The sequence below is a fragment of the Dendropsophus ebraccatus genome, chromosome 2 (genome assembly GCF_027789765.1).
Source record: "Dendropsophus ebraccatus isolate aDenEbr1 chromosome 2, aDenEbr1.pat, whole genome shotgun sequence".
Lineage (NCBI taxonomy): Eukaryota > Metazoa > Chordata > Amphibia > Anura > Hylidae > Dendropsophus > Dendropsophus ebraccatus.
Window position 1 is genome coordinate 102819540 of NC_091455.1, and position 17583 is coordinate 102837122.

The 17583-nt window shown below is 42.8% G+C and overlaps 1 protein-coding gene across 3 annotated transcripts in view; it reads left to right on the forward strand.

The window, feature by feature from the left end:
• The window catches only part of WRNIP1 (WRN helicase interacting protein 1), an 89414-nt gene that overhangs the window by 37136 nt on the left and 34695 nt on the right, over window positions 1–17583 (forward strand). For all 3 annotated transcript variants that reach the window (XM_069958100.1, XM_069958101.1, XM_069958099.1), the window contains one exon: window positions 10615–10820. In XM_069958100.1, the coding sequence (XP_069814201.1) occupies window positions 10615–10820 (206 nt within the window). The remainder of the gene's footprint in view (window positions 1–10614; window positions 10821–17583) is intronic.

Below are 17583 nucleotides of genomic sequence, written 5' to 3' on the forward strand. Positions count from 1 at the left end.
AGACTGTCACCTGGCATTAGCACTCATGCAAGATTAAGCCCTTTTAAATGTGGAATTCCTTGTGACTTTAGCGTTTAGGAAAAGAACCAGATGCATCACTTGTGAGCTGACAAGTTATCAATGAATCCTGATCTCACCCTGTAGTCTTGTGAAGTATTATGTCCCATCTTTTAATTGGTTCATAAAATTAACAACTGGTCTTCATAGTGGTATTAGTATTAAGCCTCTGTCTGTGACACATTCCCCTTAGGTTAGGGCGTCTTACATATTGTATCACAGGACTGCTTTCTGACTTGCTCAGTGGGGGGACAAACTAGTCCCTCAGAGTATAGCAAGTTTAGCATACACATCAATTGGGAGTACAGTTAATGAGATTGCAAAAAGTCTTAGGCTCCGGTCACACTTCTGTGTCATTGCTTCTGTTCATAATGGACCTATGATGAATTTTTTTTTTTTTTAAGATTTCAACAAACTCTGTTGCATCCCATTTTCTATTTTCTGTCAATTTTCTAGGATTTGTGACATTATAAAACAAAATACCATTGCAAACTTTTAAGGCTGGGTTCACACTGCATTATTGTTTACATTTAACATGTAATTTTTATACACTTGAAATGGAAAGAAAATGAATGTTAATGGGTTCTGCTGTAAGCCATACACCAGAATCTATTCCCATTAACTCACAATAAGAAAAGAAAACAAACAAACAAAAAATTGCCATGTGTATACTAGATGCAAAATGTGTAGGTTTGTACACAGGAGAATCAAACCCGCTATAACAAACGATGAAATGTAAAAACAGGCTAAGCTTTGGTGAGTAATCCCACCAGTATATTTATTTTAACTAGTTCATGTCTAGGGCATTTTGGGCGTTTAAAAAGCACAGCAATCACTGAGCTCAGTAAGATCAGTAAAAAAAGAAGTCCCATGAAGTACTCACTCCATTGATACATTGCCCCCTATAAATGTAAATATGCAAAAAAAAAGGTCAGTGTAGCCTCAGTTGCGAGTCTCAAAACACTGGAATAGCTGAGTGTTTTGGTGATTTTAATTTTTTTTTTTTTTTTTTTTGCATATTTTGGGCTTTAAACAACAGACACCACTTTGCTATTTTTGTGCAAACATCAATTTTTAAAAGATGAATTATCAATGTTATATTAGCAGCATGCACAAAAAAGGTTTTTTTTAGCTTTGTTTTACACAGAAGCTGTAAACAGCTTTTTTCTTAAATGCAGGGCAGCCAATTAAAACAAGTGTTGGGTAGCCAACTTTAACTTACACTATAAAAATTAATTGTTTGAATACATCTGTTTATGGAACAAGACTACCTGTCATAAATAATAATGATTTATACGGTGTTAGATTACCTGTCATGAGGAAAAACTTTTGACATGTCATAGAGACATAAAAAAACAGAAGCTGCAACAGCAACCTACAGGTGCAAGTGCTTACTGTGCATACTCCCCCTGGCATACACATGATGAAAACCTGACAGAAGCCAAATCTCTATTTATACCACCCAAGAGACATGGGTGGAGTGCAAGCCAACAGGAGGTAGACCCCCCCCCCCATAACACAGAAAAAAAGCAAAAATTGTCAGCACCCCTATGCCTCTGTTCACACTTTAGGTTGCACGCTGCATGTGGCTTAAGTATAGCCCCAAAAAAAAAGTGCAACAGCAACTTACAGGTGCAAGCGCTTACCATTTATACTCCCCCAGCGTACATACGATAAAAACCTGCCCTATAAATATAAAAAAATAAGGATCATAACAAACTATTTGATTAAACAGAGTGTACCATGTCACCACGTTAAGGTGTCCTCAGAGACATGGTCCTACTCTAGCATTCTCACACTAGGGCCATTACATTGTAACGGGTGTTACATTCGCACGGCTTAAAATGTATAAATAAATTAGAAGAACATATATTACATTTCTTTTTATGGTATATACAGATGCGTCTTAATGTATATCAATTTAATAAATTTAACTTATGTGGTTAAATTGCAGTTTTTTTTAAATAGCTGTTTAAATAGGTGTTACGAGTGTTACAAAAAAAAGACCTAGCATCCTGAAAAGAGTAAGAAAAGCTCTAAACTCTGCTAACTTGACAATAATCATGCTTAGGTTTTTTTTTTACTGGTTGAAGTTAAAGGAGAAGTCCGGCCAAAATTAATTTTTGATATGTTGTTACTTATGAAAAGTTATACAAATTTCTAATGTACATTAATTATGGGAAATGCACATATACTGCTATTTCCCTTAATTTAGTAGATCAGGAAGTGTTAGAAATATCTCTGAAGAAGTGACGTCACGACCCAGGGTGTAATTCCTATGGAGTGTCCAGCAGGGGGCGCTCTCTATATAGAAGTCTATGGGACTTTATTGTTTCTATGGGTTTCTATGTAATGTAATGTAATATAATGTAGTGTACAGTGCTTTATTGAATGAATACATCTATGGAATACTTTGGGGAGCAAGTGTCCTTGCTCCCCAAAGTATTGCATAAATGTATTCATTCAATACATTCAATACACAGTAAGCCCGCCGATCCGCCGCATTTCCGCCGAATTTCCGCCGCATTCCCGCCGATCCGCCACACGCTGATCCGCCGCATTCCCGCCGATCCGGACCATATACATTGAACTACAGCTCCCATCATCTGCTTCTGGTATGAACAGGTGATGGGAGCTGTAGCTGGGTAATGGATATGACATGCCGCCGGGCGCAGGGGGGAGCCGCTCAGTACACAGGAGCGCTCCCCCCTCCTCCTTCCGTGATAACTATACCAATGCTGACTCCCTGCCTGGCCGCCGCTCTCCGCTCACATATACCGGCTCCCGGCATCAGCGCGGACACCAGGATGCATCGGGAGCCGGTATGTATGGGGGGGAGAGCGGAGAGCGGCGGCCAGGCAGGGAGTCAGCATTGGTATAGGCGGAAGTTATCACGGAAGGAGGAGGGGGGAGCGCTCCTGTGTACTGAGCGGCTCCCCCCTGCGCCCGGCGGCATGTCATATCCATTACCCAGCTACAGCTCCCATCACCTGTTCATACCAGAAGCAGATGATGGGAGCTGTAGTTCAATGTATATGGTCCGGATCGGCGAGAATGCGGCGGATCAGCGTGTGGCGGATCGGCGGGAATGCGGCGGAAATTCGGCGGATCGGCGGGCTTACTGTGTATTGAATGAATACATTTATGCAATACTTTGGGGAGCAAGGACACTTGCTCCCCAAAGTATTCCATAGATGTATTCATTCAATAAAGCACTGTACACTACATTACATTACATTACATTACATAGAAACCCATAGAAACAATAAAGTCCCATAGACTTCTATATAGAGAGCGCCCCCTGCTGGACACTCCATAGGAATTACACCCTGGGTCGTGACGTCACTTCTTCAGAGATATTTCTAACACTTCCTGATCTACTAAATTAAGGGAAATAGCAGTATATGTGCATTTCCCATAATTAATGTACATTAGAAATTTGTATAACTTTTCATAAGTAACAACATATCAAAAATTAATTTTGGCCGGACTTCTCCTTTAAGATCTCATACTATAATATTAGATATTTATTTTTATTTAATAATTAAATGTTTCTTTACAAAAAACATAATTAGACTGTTAAGGGTGTTACATGAAATGTTACGGGTGTTACACAGTACAAATGTTTTCAGTCTCCTGTGATTTCTAAAAGTAATACTTTCAATTTTAGACACATTTAAGCCACTGATAGCCCTTTTATATGTTTTTAAAATATTTAGGAGTGGGGAAAAAAAATTTTAACACATGTACTGAAAAAAGTCTTTTACATTTGTAAATTATGTTTATTATAACTTAAAATTGTTTCTGTTAAAACCCTCTTACTGTAATAAATGGGAATTAGAATTACATCCCTCTTATACAGTCACTGAATGGGGAGAGGCATTTGGATGGACTAAACATTTATCTAAATGGATTAAACATTGGGAGATGTCTCAAAAGATTGTTCTAAGATGGTATCTCACCCCCTCTCATATCTCCAAAATAGACCTGTCTTACCCTGGGCAGTGTTAGAGAGGTTGCTGCCTAAAAGGTACTTACTGTCACATGTGGTGGTTCTGTCCAATAATGCACTCCTTTGGTTAGACATCTATGACATATCAGCCATAGCCAAAAAAATGCTTAGCCCCTGACCCTTTAACTGTGTGTTTTTTTTCAATCCCACAGGTGTCCCCCGCAATTAAGAATAGTAGTCAGTCATATAATATTGGCAGCTAGGTTACTATAGCAAAATGGAAACTTCCCTCCACTGCCAGACTCTTAGATTAGTCAATCAGTCTTATCAAATGGAACTTTTTCATGCAAGGAAAACTAAACATTATCCCTCAGTTAAGTCTCACTGTGCCCCATGGTCTGAATATCTCACTCTTACTAACAGCATCGGACTGGGGTATCTGGGACCCACCAGAGGAAATGATCCTGGGGCCCACCAGTGAGACACGACATGTCAGTAAGTGTTTGTGCAGGGTCTTAAGCTGGGGGCCCAGCGGAGGATCCTCCGGCCCTCTGGTGGGCCAGTCCGACACTGCTTACTAATACCCAGTTCTCTTAGGTTGCTGTATGTTGGGCTATTCTCTATACATTTTAAAACACAATATATGTAATACAGTTACTTTACTCCACTATTACACATGCTTAACAGCTCATCGAAATGTTAATAAACTCCTCTGACTGCCCCTGAAAATACCATCATATGATGTTTGTGGCTATATTACAGTACATCATCAGGCAACCATTTTTATTTTTTTTATTTTTATTTTTTTTACTTAGTAATAGCTCTTATGTATTTTTGTTTTCTCTTTTTAGAGTATATTTTCATTACTTTCATTTCTAACTATTTTATGGTCAATATAAAGTTTATTTACTGTTTATTACACTTTTAAAGGGTTGCACAGTGCTACAAAAACATGGCCACTTTCTTCCAGAGACAGCACCACTCTTGTCTCAAGTTTGGGTGGGGATTTGCTAGGGCTGGGTGATAATGGCCTAAATCAATATCGCGGTTTATCGTACATGTAGCGGCGGTAACGATAAATTGAACGATAATTATGACACGCCCCTTTTAAAAGCCACACCCCTTTTGAAAACCCCATTTTCTGATGGTAATACAAACGTGGATTTATTCCATATAACAATGTGCAGCAAACTTCACAAGTAGTACACAACGTTTTGGCATCTCCTACACCATTTAAAAGTGCCACTTGAAAATGGTGTAGGAGATGCCAAAACGTTGTATATTACTTGTGAAGTTTGCTGCACATTGTTATATGGAATAAATCCACGTTTTCACGTTTGTATTACCATCAGAATATTTTTACTAGCTGACTTGATCCAAGGTCTGGGATTCATCTGCTGCCACCCACAGTTTGTTTATTGTGCTGCCTATATTTTTTGCTATATCTATCTATATACTGTGGGGTAGATTTCTCAAACATGGTGTAAAGTGAAACTGGCTCAGTTGCCCCTAGCAACCAATCAGATTCCACCTTTCATTTTTCAAAGTCTGTGAGGGATGAAAAGTGGAATCTGATTGGTTGCCAGGGGCAAATGAGCCAGTTTCACTTTACACCATGTTTGAGAAATCTACCCCAGTGTGTGTGTGTGTATATATTATATATACACACATACACACATACAGATAGGAGATGGATAGATAGGAGATAGATAGGAGATAGATCGATAGATAGATAGGAGATAGATAGATAGATAGATACAAAAAAAGAGAAAAAGCAGCACTGCTCAATTGGCGTTGGGCTGGTGCCAGCGGACCTAGGTCTTGACTCTTGACCATATTCAAATAGTAAGTAGATAGCCCACTGCACTCAAAAGGTTAACGGTGCAAAACGCAGATTTATAAAAAAAAAACGCTGCACTGTTTTTTTGAATAAATCTACAGTACATTACGCACCATTAACCCTTTGAGTGCCGTGGGCTATCTACTTACTAGATAGATAGATAGATAGGGGATAGATAGGGGATAGATAGGGGATAGATAGGGGATAGATAGATAGATAGATAGATAGATAGATAGGTAGACAGTAGATATCTCCTATCTATCTATCTATCTATCTATCTATCTATCTATCTATCTATCTATCTATCTATCATTACATCTATCATTTATCTATCTCTCTAGCTCCTATACCTTTCTATCTAATATCTGCCCCCAGTCACTGTCACATGCTGCCCTGCCCCCCCCTCCCCCCCCTCTCCCGCACATACAGTTGGGGTCAGCTATAGGTCAGCACCTCCATGCTCCCCCGGCCTCTCTCTCCCTCACAGGAAGGAATCCTCTGCCCCCTGTCACTCAGTGCTGTAGCACATATATCTGCCGGCAGCGTCCCGGGCAGATCGTCACACACGGCTGCTTCACCACTGTCAAAAGATGAGGCGAGGAGGATTCCTGTGCGGGACAGAGTGCGGTGCCCGGTGGGGGGAGGATATGCTGACCCATACCTGACCCCAGCAGCCACTTTATGTACGGGAGAGGGGAGGCAGGGTACGCCGTGCAGCTTCCAGAGCCGCTCGGAAGCAGCAGCAGCACTGAGCACACAGCACGCCTGTGCGCAGCCTGTCACATCTCCAGTCTTCCTCCTCAGGAAGATTAACAGAGGGGAGCAGAGCATGCGGCCGCAGGGTGAGGAGGAGGAGGAGGGAGGGGAGAAATACCGCAGATACCGTCCTGGCAGAGTTGAGGTCGGTTAACCGACGCCAGAGACGGTATCGGTATTTTGACGGTATACCGCCCAGCCCTAGGATTTGCTATACTTTCTATTGAAGTTAATGGAGCTTAATTGCAAAGCACACCTGAACTGGAGACAAGAGTTGTGTTGTCTTTAGAAGAAAGTGGCCATGTTTTTGTAGCGCTGGATAACCCCTTTAAAGGGGTTATCCAGCGCTAGAAAAACATTGCCACTTTTCGCCCTCTCTTGTCTCCAGATTCGGTGGGGGTTGAAACTCAGTTCCATTGAAGTAAATGGGGCTTAATTGCAAACCACACCTGACCTGGAGACAAGAGTGGGGCAAAAGTGGCCTTGCTTTTGTAGCACTGGATAACCCCTTTAAGGTCCTCTGTGACCTTATAATATTTGCATTTTGAAACATAAAAACCAATAAAAAAAAAAAAAAGTGTTAAAGCGACTCTGTACCCACAATCGGACCCCCCCCCCCCCCCCCCCAAACCACTTGTACCTTCGGATCGCTGCTTTTAATCCAAGATCTGTTGTGTGGTCCATTCGGCAGATGATTGTTGTCCAAAAAACAACTTTTAAACTTGCAGCCCGTGCCCTAGGGGAGTATCTGTGCCCTAACTTTGCACCACCCCTCCGTCCCTCCTCCCCACCCTCTTCATCATTAGGAATGCCACTGGAACATTTTCTCCATGCTGAACATTTGCACAGGTGTCTTAACAATCCAGCCCATGTGGCGGGCTGCCACAGGTGGGGAATAGGAGGCAATCTGCCTGGAGCATTCCTAATGCATACACAATCTAGGCCACACCCGTAGGGCACGGGGCTGCCAGTTTAAAAGTTGTTTTTTAGCACAATAACTGCATCACCTGCCAAACGGACCGCAGAACAGATCTTGGATTAAAAGCAGCTATTTGAAGGTACAAGCGGTTTGGGGGTCAGATTGTGGGTACAGAGTCGCTTTAAACTAATTTTAAACACTTAAGGTGCCAACTTCAGGGTGAAACCTAAAATTTTACCCTGGCAAGCTTAACCATCAATTTATCATATAATTTTCCACAAGTGAAGTCTTGGGATTTTTCTTTTGTTTTACTTTGCTAGGTTTGAATGAAAATGTTGGGCCCAAAGCCATAAAATTTTCCTTTAAAAATTATTAATTTTCACTGTTGAAAACAATGGTGATTGTGTTAAATAAAAATATCCAGCCAATAACTAGACTAACAGGAGTAGAATGGCTTCAAACAAATGCATGTTTATGTTACGGGTGTTATGAGTGTGAATGGTAACACCCGTAACAGTAAATGTGTAACACCCGTAACACTGAATTAAGGATGAAATAAATTTAAAAAAACCTTAAACAATTTAATGTTGTTAACTGGCATGTCCATAGCCTTACTTTCACCAATGGGTTTTGTACGAAACAGTTTAGTTAGATCACAGCATAAACTTTTGTATCGTTTTTTACGGGTGTTACAAGCTGGGGGTTGTTTAGTAGAACTGTTATAATACAGAAAGTAATAAAATTTCCAGTTAGGTAAAATATGTAGATGTTATAACAATGTTCAGTCTACTTCCCTTCTAAATTGCTGAACAATAAACCACTGTTAAGTAGCTACAACAGTCAGCTGGAAATAAGCCAAAAATCATATGATCCATTATCACTGTAGTCATGCTCTTCAGACACCCCAAAATGGTTAATTTTTTTTCTTCAGATATCTGTCATGACCTATCAAAAATATGTAGATTTAACTTTTTATCAGTGAGGGTAAAGTTATAAAATTAATAATTAAAAAAAAAAATGGTTTAGCTCAGTTTGGATGGAATGGCCCGCTAGCAATGGCCACTCTTGGGCTAACAATAAGCCTACAATGGACAGATAGAAGCCAAATCTCTATTTATACCACCCAAGAGACATGGGTGGAGTGCAAGCCAACAGGAGGTAGAACACCCCCCCCCCCCCATACAACAACAAAAAAAGCAAAAATTGTCAGCACCCCTATGCCTCTGTTCACACTGTAGGTTACACACTGCATATGGCGTAAGTACATACCAACAAAAAAAGTGCAACAGCAACTTACAGGTGCAACGCTTACCATATATACTACCCCAGTGTACACACGATAAAAACCTGCCCTATAAATATTAAAAAATGAGGACCTTAGCAAACTATTTGATTAAACAGAGTGTACCATGTCACCACGTTAAGGTGTCCTTCGAGACATGGGGGGAGATTTATCAAACAAGTGTAAAATAGAATTGTCTTAGTTGCCCCGAGCAACCACGCAGATTACACTTTTTATTTTTCAAAGAATCTGTGAGAAATAAAAAGTGTAATGTGATTGGTTGCTAGGGCCAACTAAGACAATTCTACTTTACACTAGTTTGATAAATCTCCCCATGGTCTCTGTACTTAAGCCACATGCAGCGTGCAACAGAGACATAGGGGTTCTGCCAATTTTTTTTCATGTCATAGAGACATGTCGAAAGTTTTGATCCTTGGGGTCTTAGTGTTCAGACCTGACCGATCATAAGAACCAGCAAGGAGAACCATGTGTTCCACTTCTTTCCTTGTGTCCATCCAACACGAGCAGCTACATAGACATTATGCAGCCATCCAGGTCACATAACACGGAGAACGTCTCCCAGCTCACTCTCCTGACCACTATCTGGCTAGTCATGTGTTTTAAGACTCTTAAGGGTGCGTTCACACCTACAGGATCTGCAGCAGATTTGATGCTGTGTTCAGTTATTTAAATAAAATCTGCTGCAGAAAATCAGCTGCAGATCCTGTAGGTGTGAACGCACCATAAATGAGACTCCACGGGCTCTTTTTTTTTTTTTTTTTTTTTTTGCGTATTCATGTTTCCCAGGGAGCAATGCATCTAGGATTTCACTGCATTGAGCACTTTAACCAGCAGCTGACAGTGTTATCTTTGGATGGTCTCCCTGGGATCAGTGATCTATTAAGAATAGGTTTCTTATTATTTTCAGAACAGCTATATATATAAAACAAGGCCAGATTATCCCTTTAATTCCCCTGAAACAGTCATTTTCTGTATTCCTCTCATGTGTACCATATTTTCCGGCATATAAGATGACTGGGCATATAAGTCGACCCCTGACTTTTAAGAAGATTTTCAGGGGTTTGTCTTATACACTGGAAAGTCTTAACCCCTGCCTGACTGCAGCAGGGTTTACTAGCTGGAGCCCTGCTGCGGTCAGGCAGGGGTAAGCTGCAGTTAAACGGCCCAGCCCAGCATCTCATTGGAGAAGCTTGGAGACGCTCGGCTGCCGGGAGAGCTTTGGGAGAATGACAGAGGGTTCGGGGACTTCCGGCGTAGGCAGTATGCATCACACTGCTTGTGCCAGGAACGGGTCACAGGTGAGTTAAATTGTTTTTTATTTTACAGGGGTCGCTGAATATGGTGGGGATGCGGCCATTTTTGAGCTCCCCCACCGTATGCTGCAACCATATCCGGTGTATAAGACGACCCTCGACGTTTGAGAAGATTTTTTTGGGTTAAAAAGTCGCTTTATACGCCAGAAAATACAGTATTTTTTTTCCTGTAATGTGGAATAGGTAATAGTTTCCTGACATCTCATTTATATTTATAGATCCAATACTTTGCACGTTGACTATGTTGGCTGATTGACAGTTGCCGTTTAGTGTTATGATGCTGGTATTTGTCCTTAGCATCAATTGTCTTGAATGGTATTATATCCTAAATCTTTCACACCTCGTGTTACTGGTTATCAACTGGTCCAGTTGCAAATCTTTTGCAAAATAATTTTTTTTCTCTATATAAATATATAAAAGAGTAACTTTTTACGTTACAATTGTGACTTTGCTATTTTTATGATTTTCTTTTAGATGTCCAATGTATATAGAGGCGAAAGCTTTAACAACTTTAGCACATCTTTGTGATGGCGATGCCAGAACGGGACTGAATGGCCTGCAGTTGTCCGTCCAGTCTAGACTTGCTGCAGGACCACATTCACCGACACAGGGAAGGATTATAAAGGAAGAGCACATTAAGGAAGGTTTACAGCGTTCCCATATTCTCTATGATCGAGCTGGTGAGCATTCATAACTTTTCTTTATAAGGTTGTGTTTGTAATTAGGCATGTTCTGCTGTTACTGATGTTCGTGTCAGCGACTTGGATATGACACCCAGCTTAGCAAGTAAGAAGAGCTGAACATGTCCTTATCTAGTTTATGAAAAGATGCATCTGTGTTATAGCTTCAGCTGGATAGAAAATGCTTTCCAGCTATTCATATAACACGTCTCTGGGCTTAAGTGTATCATCTCTAATGAATCAATGTGGGAAAAGTTATCTCCTGGTAGTTTTGTTATCGCAATAACATTGCTTAAGTATTACCATAATACTCTGAGCCATGTGTGGAACTAATTATTGAAATTGCAGCTACTAGACCTAGCTTGTGTGTGATGTTTAGCATATTGTCAGGGGGCTAATTATATGGTGGGGGACTTAACGTCCTGGGTCAGCTGTCACACACAGACGATGAGTAGAAGAAAAGGTTTAAAATTCATTAGCATCGACAATTGTCTCATGGTACTTCAGACAAAATAGAATGATACATTAGTATTAACCCCTTAACGACATCGGGCGTAAACTTACGCCCTCGCGCCCTGGTACTTAGCGCATCAGGGCGTAAATTTACGCCCGATGTTTCCCCGATCGCTGCGTGTTCACACACAGCGGTCGGGGAAGATGGCCTGCTATAAATCATAGCAGGCCATCATAGCTTCACGGCACGGGGGGTGGTTAACACCCCCCGTGCTTACGATCGCCGCTATTGGCTAATCAATTCAGATCAGCCAATAGTGGCGATCGGAACCTTTCCGGGTCATCGGTGACCCGATGACCCGGAAAAAAATGGCGGTCGGTGCTGTCCGAGGACGGCGCCGACCGCCATTACTGTAAAAAGTAATGTTGATCGCCGTGCCACCGGCCCGATCGCCGTGAACGGCCGGCCGGCCGTTCACGGCGATCGGGCCGGTGGCACGGCGATCAGAGTCCCACAAAATAATAAATACCTGCCCTGGACCCCTCAGCTAGGTAGCGGAGGGGTCCTGAGCAGGTATTTGTACATTACTCACCTGTCCCGGGCTCCTGATCGGCGTCTTCCGGGTTCGCGGCGTCCTCCGTCATTACGTTCGGTCTTCGGGTCTTTCCGGAGGTCCCCGTCGTCTTCTCTCGGCTATTTTCGGCTCCAGCCTCGTCAATTTCCGGATTTTGCGCTCTGCTGCCCCCTAGCGGCTGATATGTGTAATACACTTATCAGCAGCTACAGGGATATTCAGAATATAGAAAAATTTTTTTTTTTTTTTTCCAAATTATTTTTTTTCTATTTTCCGCACCCTATCGCCGCTGAGTGTTGATCAGCATCGCACGAAAGTGCGCTGCTAATCAGCAACTCCTCCTTTTTGGCGTAGGGTGTTTTTTTTCTGTAATCTACTGCCACGGTCTGCTTATAAGTGTCGCGCATAAGTGCGGCATTTATCAGCAACGCCTTTGTTGGCGTAGGTTTTTTTTTATACTTACTGTAAAAAAAACACGTAAAAAACACTACATTACATTGAATAAAGTTTGACACTACACCACTACATACCCCATATACTAGTCCCCATATAAAGATGGCCCCCAGGGTGTTTTCGGTATCGGACGCATACGCTATTGTTGCCTCCGACACCGAAACAGCCAGTGAGGATGAATGGGGGGATCCTTCTTTCCTCCATTCATCCTCATCATCCAGTGACGTGTCTGGGGGTAGCGTAGCGTACGCTGCCCCCCAGACACGTCTTTTCCGCCAGTACCGTCCCAATAAGAGATGGCGGTATGGAGTGAAATTCTACTAACTCTGTGAGAGTACCTCAGGGTACACTTACAGATTTGGGGTACGTGCACACTGCGGAATGGCGAAGGATAACCCTTTGTGCATTCCGCAGCTGGCACCCGCCGGCGGACTGATGCGGGCGCGCGTCTCCACCCGTGTCAAAGACTCCATGTTATGCATGGGCGGATTCCGTCGTCCGTCCAAAGAATGAACACGTTGGACGGAGAGCGGAATCCGCCCGTGCATAGAATGGAGTCTATGACACGGACGGAGACGCGCGCCTGCATCACTCCGCCGGCAGGTGCCAACTGTGGAATGCACGAAGGGTTATCTGTCGCGATTCCGCAGTGTGCACATACCCTTAGAGTGTATGAAGGGACACCCGAATCCAGCCCCAGATGCCCCCCTCCCCCCCCCCCCCCCCCCCCCCATCCTCGGAGTTAGTGGGAAGGTCGTCCGGGAACTGATCTTCCCACTGCTGGATAAAGGTCACCACCTGTACGGGGATAACTTTTATACCAGCGCCCCCTCTTCCGGTCCCTCGCTGCCCTGTAGCTTGCGGCACGATCCGAACATATCAGAAGTAGTAATAGCGCCCTAATATTTAGCAGCCATGGAGCGGACCCAGCGCTTCTGGATATGTGGGACCCCGTATCGCACCAGGACAACATTTTCCAGGTGACGTCCCCCACACTGGAGAAAGGGAGACCCCAGAAGAAGTGCAGAGTGTGGGGTAACAGGGGGATCAGGAAGGACAACATTTACCAGTGTGCCACCTGTCCTGATCCCCCGGCCTCTGCATACTGGATCGCTTCAAGGCGCACCACACGTCACTGGAGTTCTACATTATCTAAATTCTGTCCCTTATTCCTATTTCAGGGGTCACGTTGGTCCAGGGATTATTCTGATCGCCATTATGGAGTCGGGGAGGAATTTTTCCCCTGTGATGAGGCTACTGTCGTCTGCCTTATGAGGGTTTTTTTTTGCCTTCCTCTGGATCAACACAGGTTGAATTTGATGGACACCTGTCATTTTCAACCTTATAAACTAATAATTGGCCTAATACCCCCAAAATAAATTAGAATTGTCCCTTTTCCCCAGCTAAGTAGGTATGGCCGCCATTCCCATTAGAGGATGCCATGATGCAATTACAAAGCCTCTGTGCTGCCAGGACAGTAGAAACCCCCCACAAGTGACCCCATTCTGGAAACTACACCCCATAAGGAATCTAACAAGGGGGGCAGCGGGGATATGGCCCCCTGGTGACGGCCACATTTGGGACGTGAAAATGAAAAAAATGGTATTTTTTATTTTCTCGGCACATGTTTTACGTAAGTGCCTGTCACCAGTGGGGTCCATATGCTCACTGCACCCCTTGTTAGATTCCTTATGGGGTGTAGTTTCCAGAATGGGGTCACTTGTCGGGGGTTTCTACTGACCTGGCAGCACAGGAGCTTTGTAATTGCGACATGGCCTCCATCCTCCATTCCAGCCTCTAAATGGCGCTCTGTCCCTTTGGTGGCTTGCCCTGTGCCCATATGGCACATTATGTCCACATGTGGGGTATTTTCGTACTCAGGGGACACTACCCTACACGTTTTGTGTTCATTTTCTTTTTTAACCCCTTGTGGAAATGGAAAAAATCAAGGCTAGACCAACATTTAGTGTAATTTTTGTAAAATTTTTACTCTAAATCATTAATCTTGTCATGATTTTTTCATTTTCACAAGGGGCTAAAAGATAAAAAAAAACACTAAATGTGTAGAGCAATTTCCCCTGAGTACGGAAATACCCCACATGTGGACATAAAGCGCCATGCGGTTGCAGGGTAAGCCTCCGAAGGGAAGGAGCGCCATTTGGTTTTTGAAGGCTGGATTTGGATGGAATGGATTTTAAGGGGCCATGTTGCATTCAAAAGGCCTCTGTGTTGCCAAGACAGTTGAACCCCCCCACAAGTGACCCCATTATGGAAACTACACCCCTCAAGGAATGTAACAAGGGGTGTAGTGAGCATATGGACCCCACTGGTGACGGGCACAAATGTGGAACAATGTGGCGTGAAAATGAAATATTACATTTTTTACACTATAATGTTGGTTTAGCCTTGAATTTATCATTTTCACAAGGGGTTAAAAGAGAAAAAAACACACAATATGTGTAGAGCAATTTCCCCCGAGTCCGTAAATACCCCACATGTGGACATAAAGCGCCATGTGGGCGCAGGGCAAGCCTCCGAAGGGAAGGAGCGCCATTTCGTTTTTGAAGGCTGGATTTGGATGGAATGGATTTTGAGGGGCCATGTTGCATTCAAAAGGCCTCTGTGTTGCCAAGACAGTTGAAACCCCCCCACAAGTGACCCCATTATGGAAACTACACCCCTCAAGGAATGTAACAAGGGGTGTAGTGAGCATATGGACCCCACTGGTGACGGGCACAAATGTGGAACAATGTGGCGTGAAAATGAAATATTACATTTTTTACACTATAATGTTGGTTTAGCCTTGAATTTATCATTTTCACAAGGGGTTAAAAGAGAAAAAAACACACAATATGTGTAGAGCAATTTCCCCCGAGTCCGTAAATACCCCACATGTGGACATAAAGCGCCATGTGGGCGCAGGGCAAGCCTCCGAAGGGAAGGAGCGCCATTTCGTTTTTGAAGGCTGGATTTGGATGGAATGGATTTTGAGGGGCCATGTTGCATTCAAAAGGCCTCTGTGTTGCCAAGACAGTTGAAACCCCCCACAAGTGACCCCATTATGGAAACTGCACCCCTCAAGGAATGTAACAAGGGGTGTAGTGAGCATATGGACCCCACTGGTGACGGACACAAATGTGGAACAATGTGGCGTGAAAATGAAATATTACATTTTTTACACTATAATGTTGGTTTAGCCTTGAATTTATCATTTTCACAAGGGGTTAAAAGAGAAAAAAACACACAATATGTGTAGAGCAATTTCCCCCGAGTCCGTAAATACCCCACATGTGGACATAAAGCGCCATGTGGGCGCAGGGCAAGCCTCCGAAGGGAAGGAGCGCCATTTGGATTTTGGAGGTTGGATTTGGCTAGAATGGATGATGAACGCCATGTCGCATTTACAGAGCCCTCGTGCTGCCAAAACACTGGAAACCCCCCACAAGTGACCCCATTCTGGAAACTACACCCCTCAGGGAATCTAACAAGGGGTGCAGTGAGGATATGAACCCCTTGATGACGGGCACATTTGTGCCATGAAAGTGAAAAAATGAAATTTTTCCCTTTCACGTCACATTGTTCCACATTTGTGCCCGTCACCAGTGGGGTCCATATGCTCACTGAACCCCTTGTTAGATTCCTTGAGGGGTGTAGTTTCCAGAATGGAATCACTTGTGGGGGGTTTCCAGTGTCTTGGCAGCACGAGGGCTCTGTAAATGCGACATGGCCCTTGAAATCCTTTCCAGTGAAATTCAGCTTCCAAAAGCCAATTGGTGCTCCTTCCCTTTGGAGGCTCGTCCTGCGCCCCCTTGGCACTTTATCGCCACATGTGGGGTATTTCCGTACTCGGGAGAAACTGCGCTACACATTTTGTGTCTTTTTTTTTCCTCTTATCCCTTTAAGAAAATGAAAAATTGAAGGCTAGAACAACGGTTTAGTGTAAAAAATAAATTTTTCTTTTTTCACGCCATATTGTTCGGAAAATCTGTGAAGCACCTGTGGGGTCCAAATGCTCACCGCACCCCTTGTTACATTCCTTGAGGGGTCTAGTTTTCTAAATGGTGTCCCTTTAGGGGTGTTTTTTAGGTTTTGGCACCCCAGAGCCTCTGCCAACCTGAAGTGGTACAGTCAGAAATGACCAAATATAACGGAGGCGTTGAAATTCACTAGGCGCTCCTTTGTATCTGAGGCTTGTGGTTGCGTCAAATAGCGCAATAGGGCCACATATGGGGTATTTCTGTAAACTGCAGAAACGGGGCAATAATTATTAGGGTGCATTTCTCTGGTAATAGGTTTATAATTATGAAAAATATTGGATTACAATAAAATCTCTGCACAGAAAATTAAAATTTTCAAATTTCTTACACACTTAGCTTTTATTTCTGTGACTCCCCTAAAGGGTTAAAACACTTTCTGGATATGCTTTTGCAGAGTGTGGGGGGTGCAGTTTCTGAAATGGGGTGCTTTGTGGGGCTTTCTAACATACAGGCCCCTCAAATACACTTTGAACCTGAACAGGTCCCTAAAAATATCTGATTTTGAAATTTTACTGAAAATTTGGAAATTTGCTGCTAATGTTTTAAGCTTCCTATTGTCTAAAAAAAATTAAAGATCGTTTAATAAATGCCGCCAACATAAAGTAGACATGTTGCTAATGCTATTTAATATATAATTTATGTGGTATAACCACTTTCTGTATACGCAAAAAAGTTTCAAAGTTGGAAAAATGCAGTTTTTCACATTTTTTCACATTATTTGGGTTTTTTTCATAAAGATTTGTTATGATTATCGACTCCAATTTACCAGAAATGTAAAGTACAATATGTCACGAGAAAACAATCTCAGAATCAGCCGGATAGGTAAAAGCATCCCGAAGTTATTAATGAATAAAGTGACACTGGTCATATTCATAAAATTTGTCTCTGTCATTAAGGCCATTTCAGGCTCTGTCCTTAAGGGGTTAAGCATGTTATTTTTTTTTTTTTTTTAATAAGATGTTTGCAACGTTTTATTCTCCATTGTATCTTTAGTTGTTTTGTGTCTACAGCTGCTGTACAGACCTAGGTGTCCCCATGATAACAAGCTTCAGATGAACTAGTCTGGTCCTGTTGTCCAGCCTCTTTCAGTGTGATCCCATATTTATACTACCTTGGTTTAGTAGCAAGAAGTAGAGGACAAATGAATAGCAACTAGAGATGAGCCAACCGGGTTCGGGTTCGAGTCCATCCGAACCCGAACGTTCTGCATTTGTTTAGCGTTGGCTGCTGAACTTGGATAAAGCC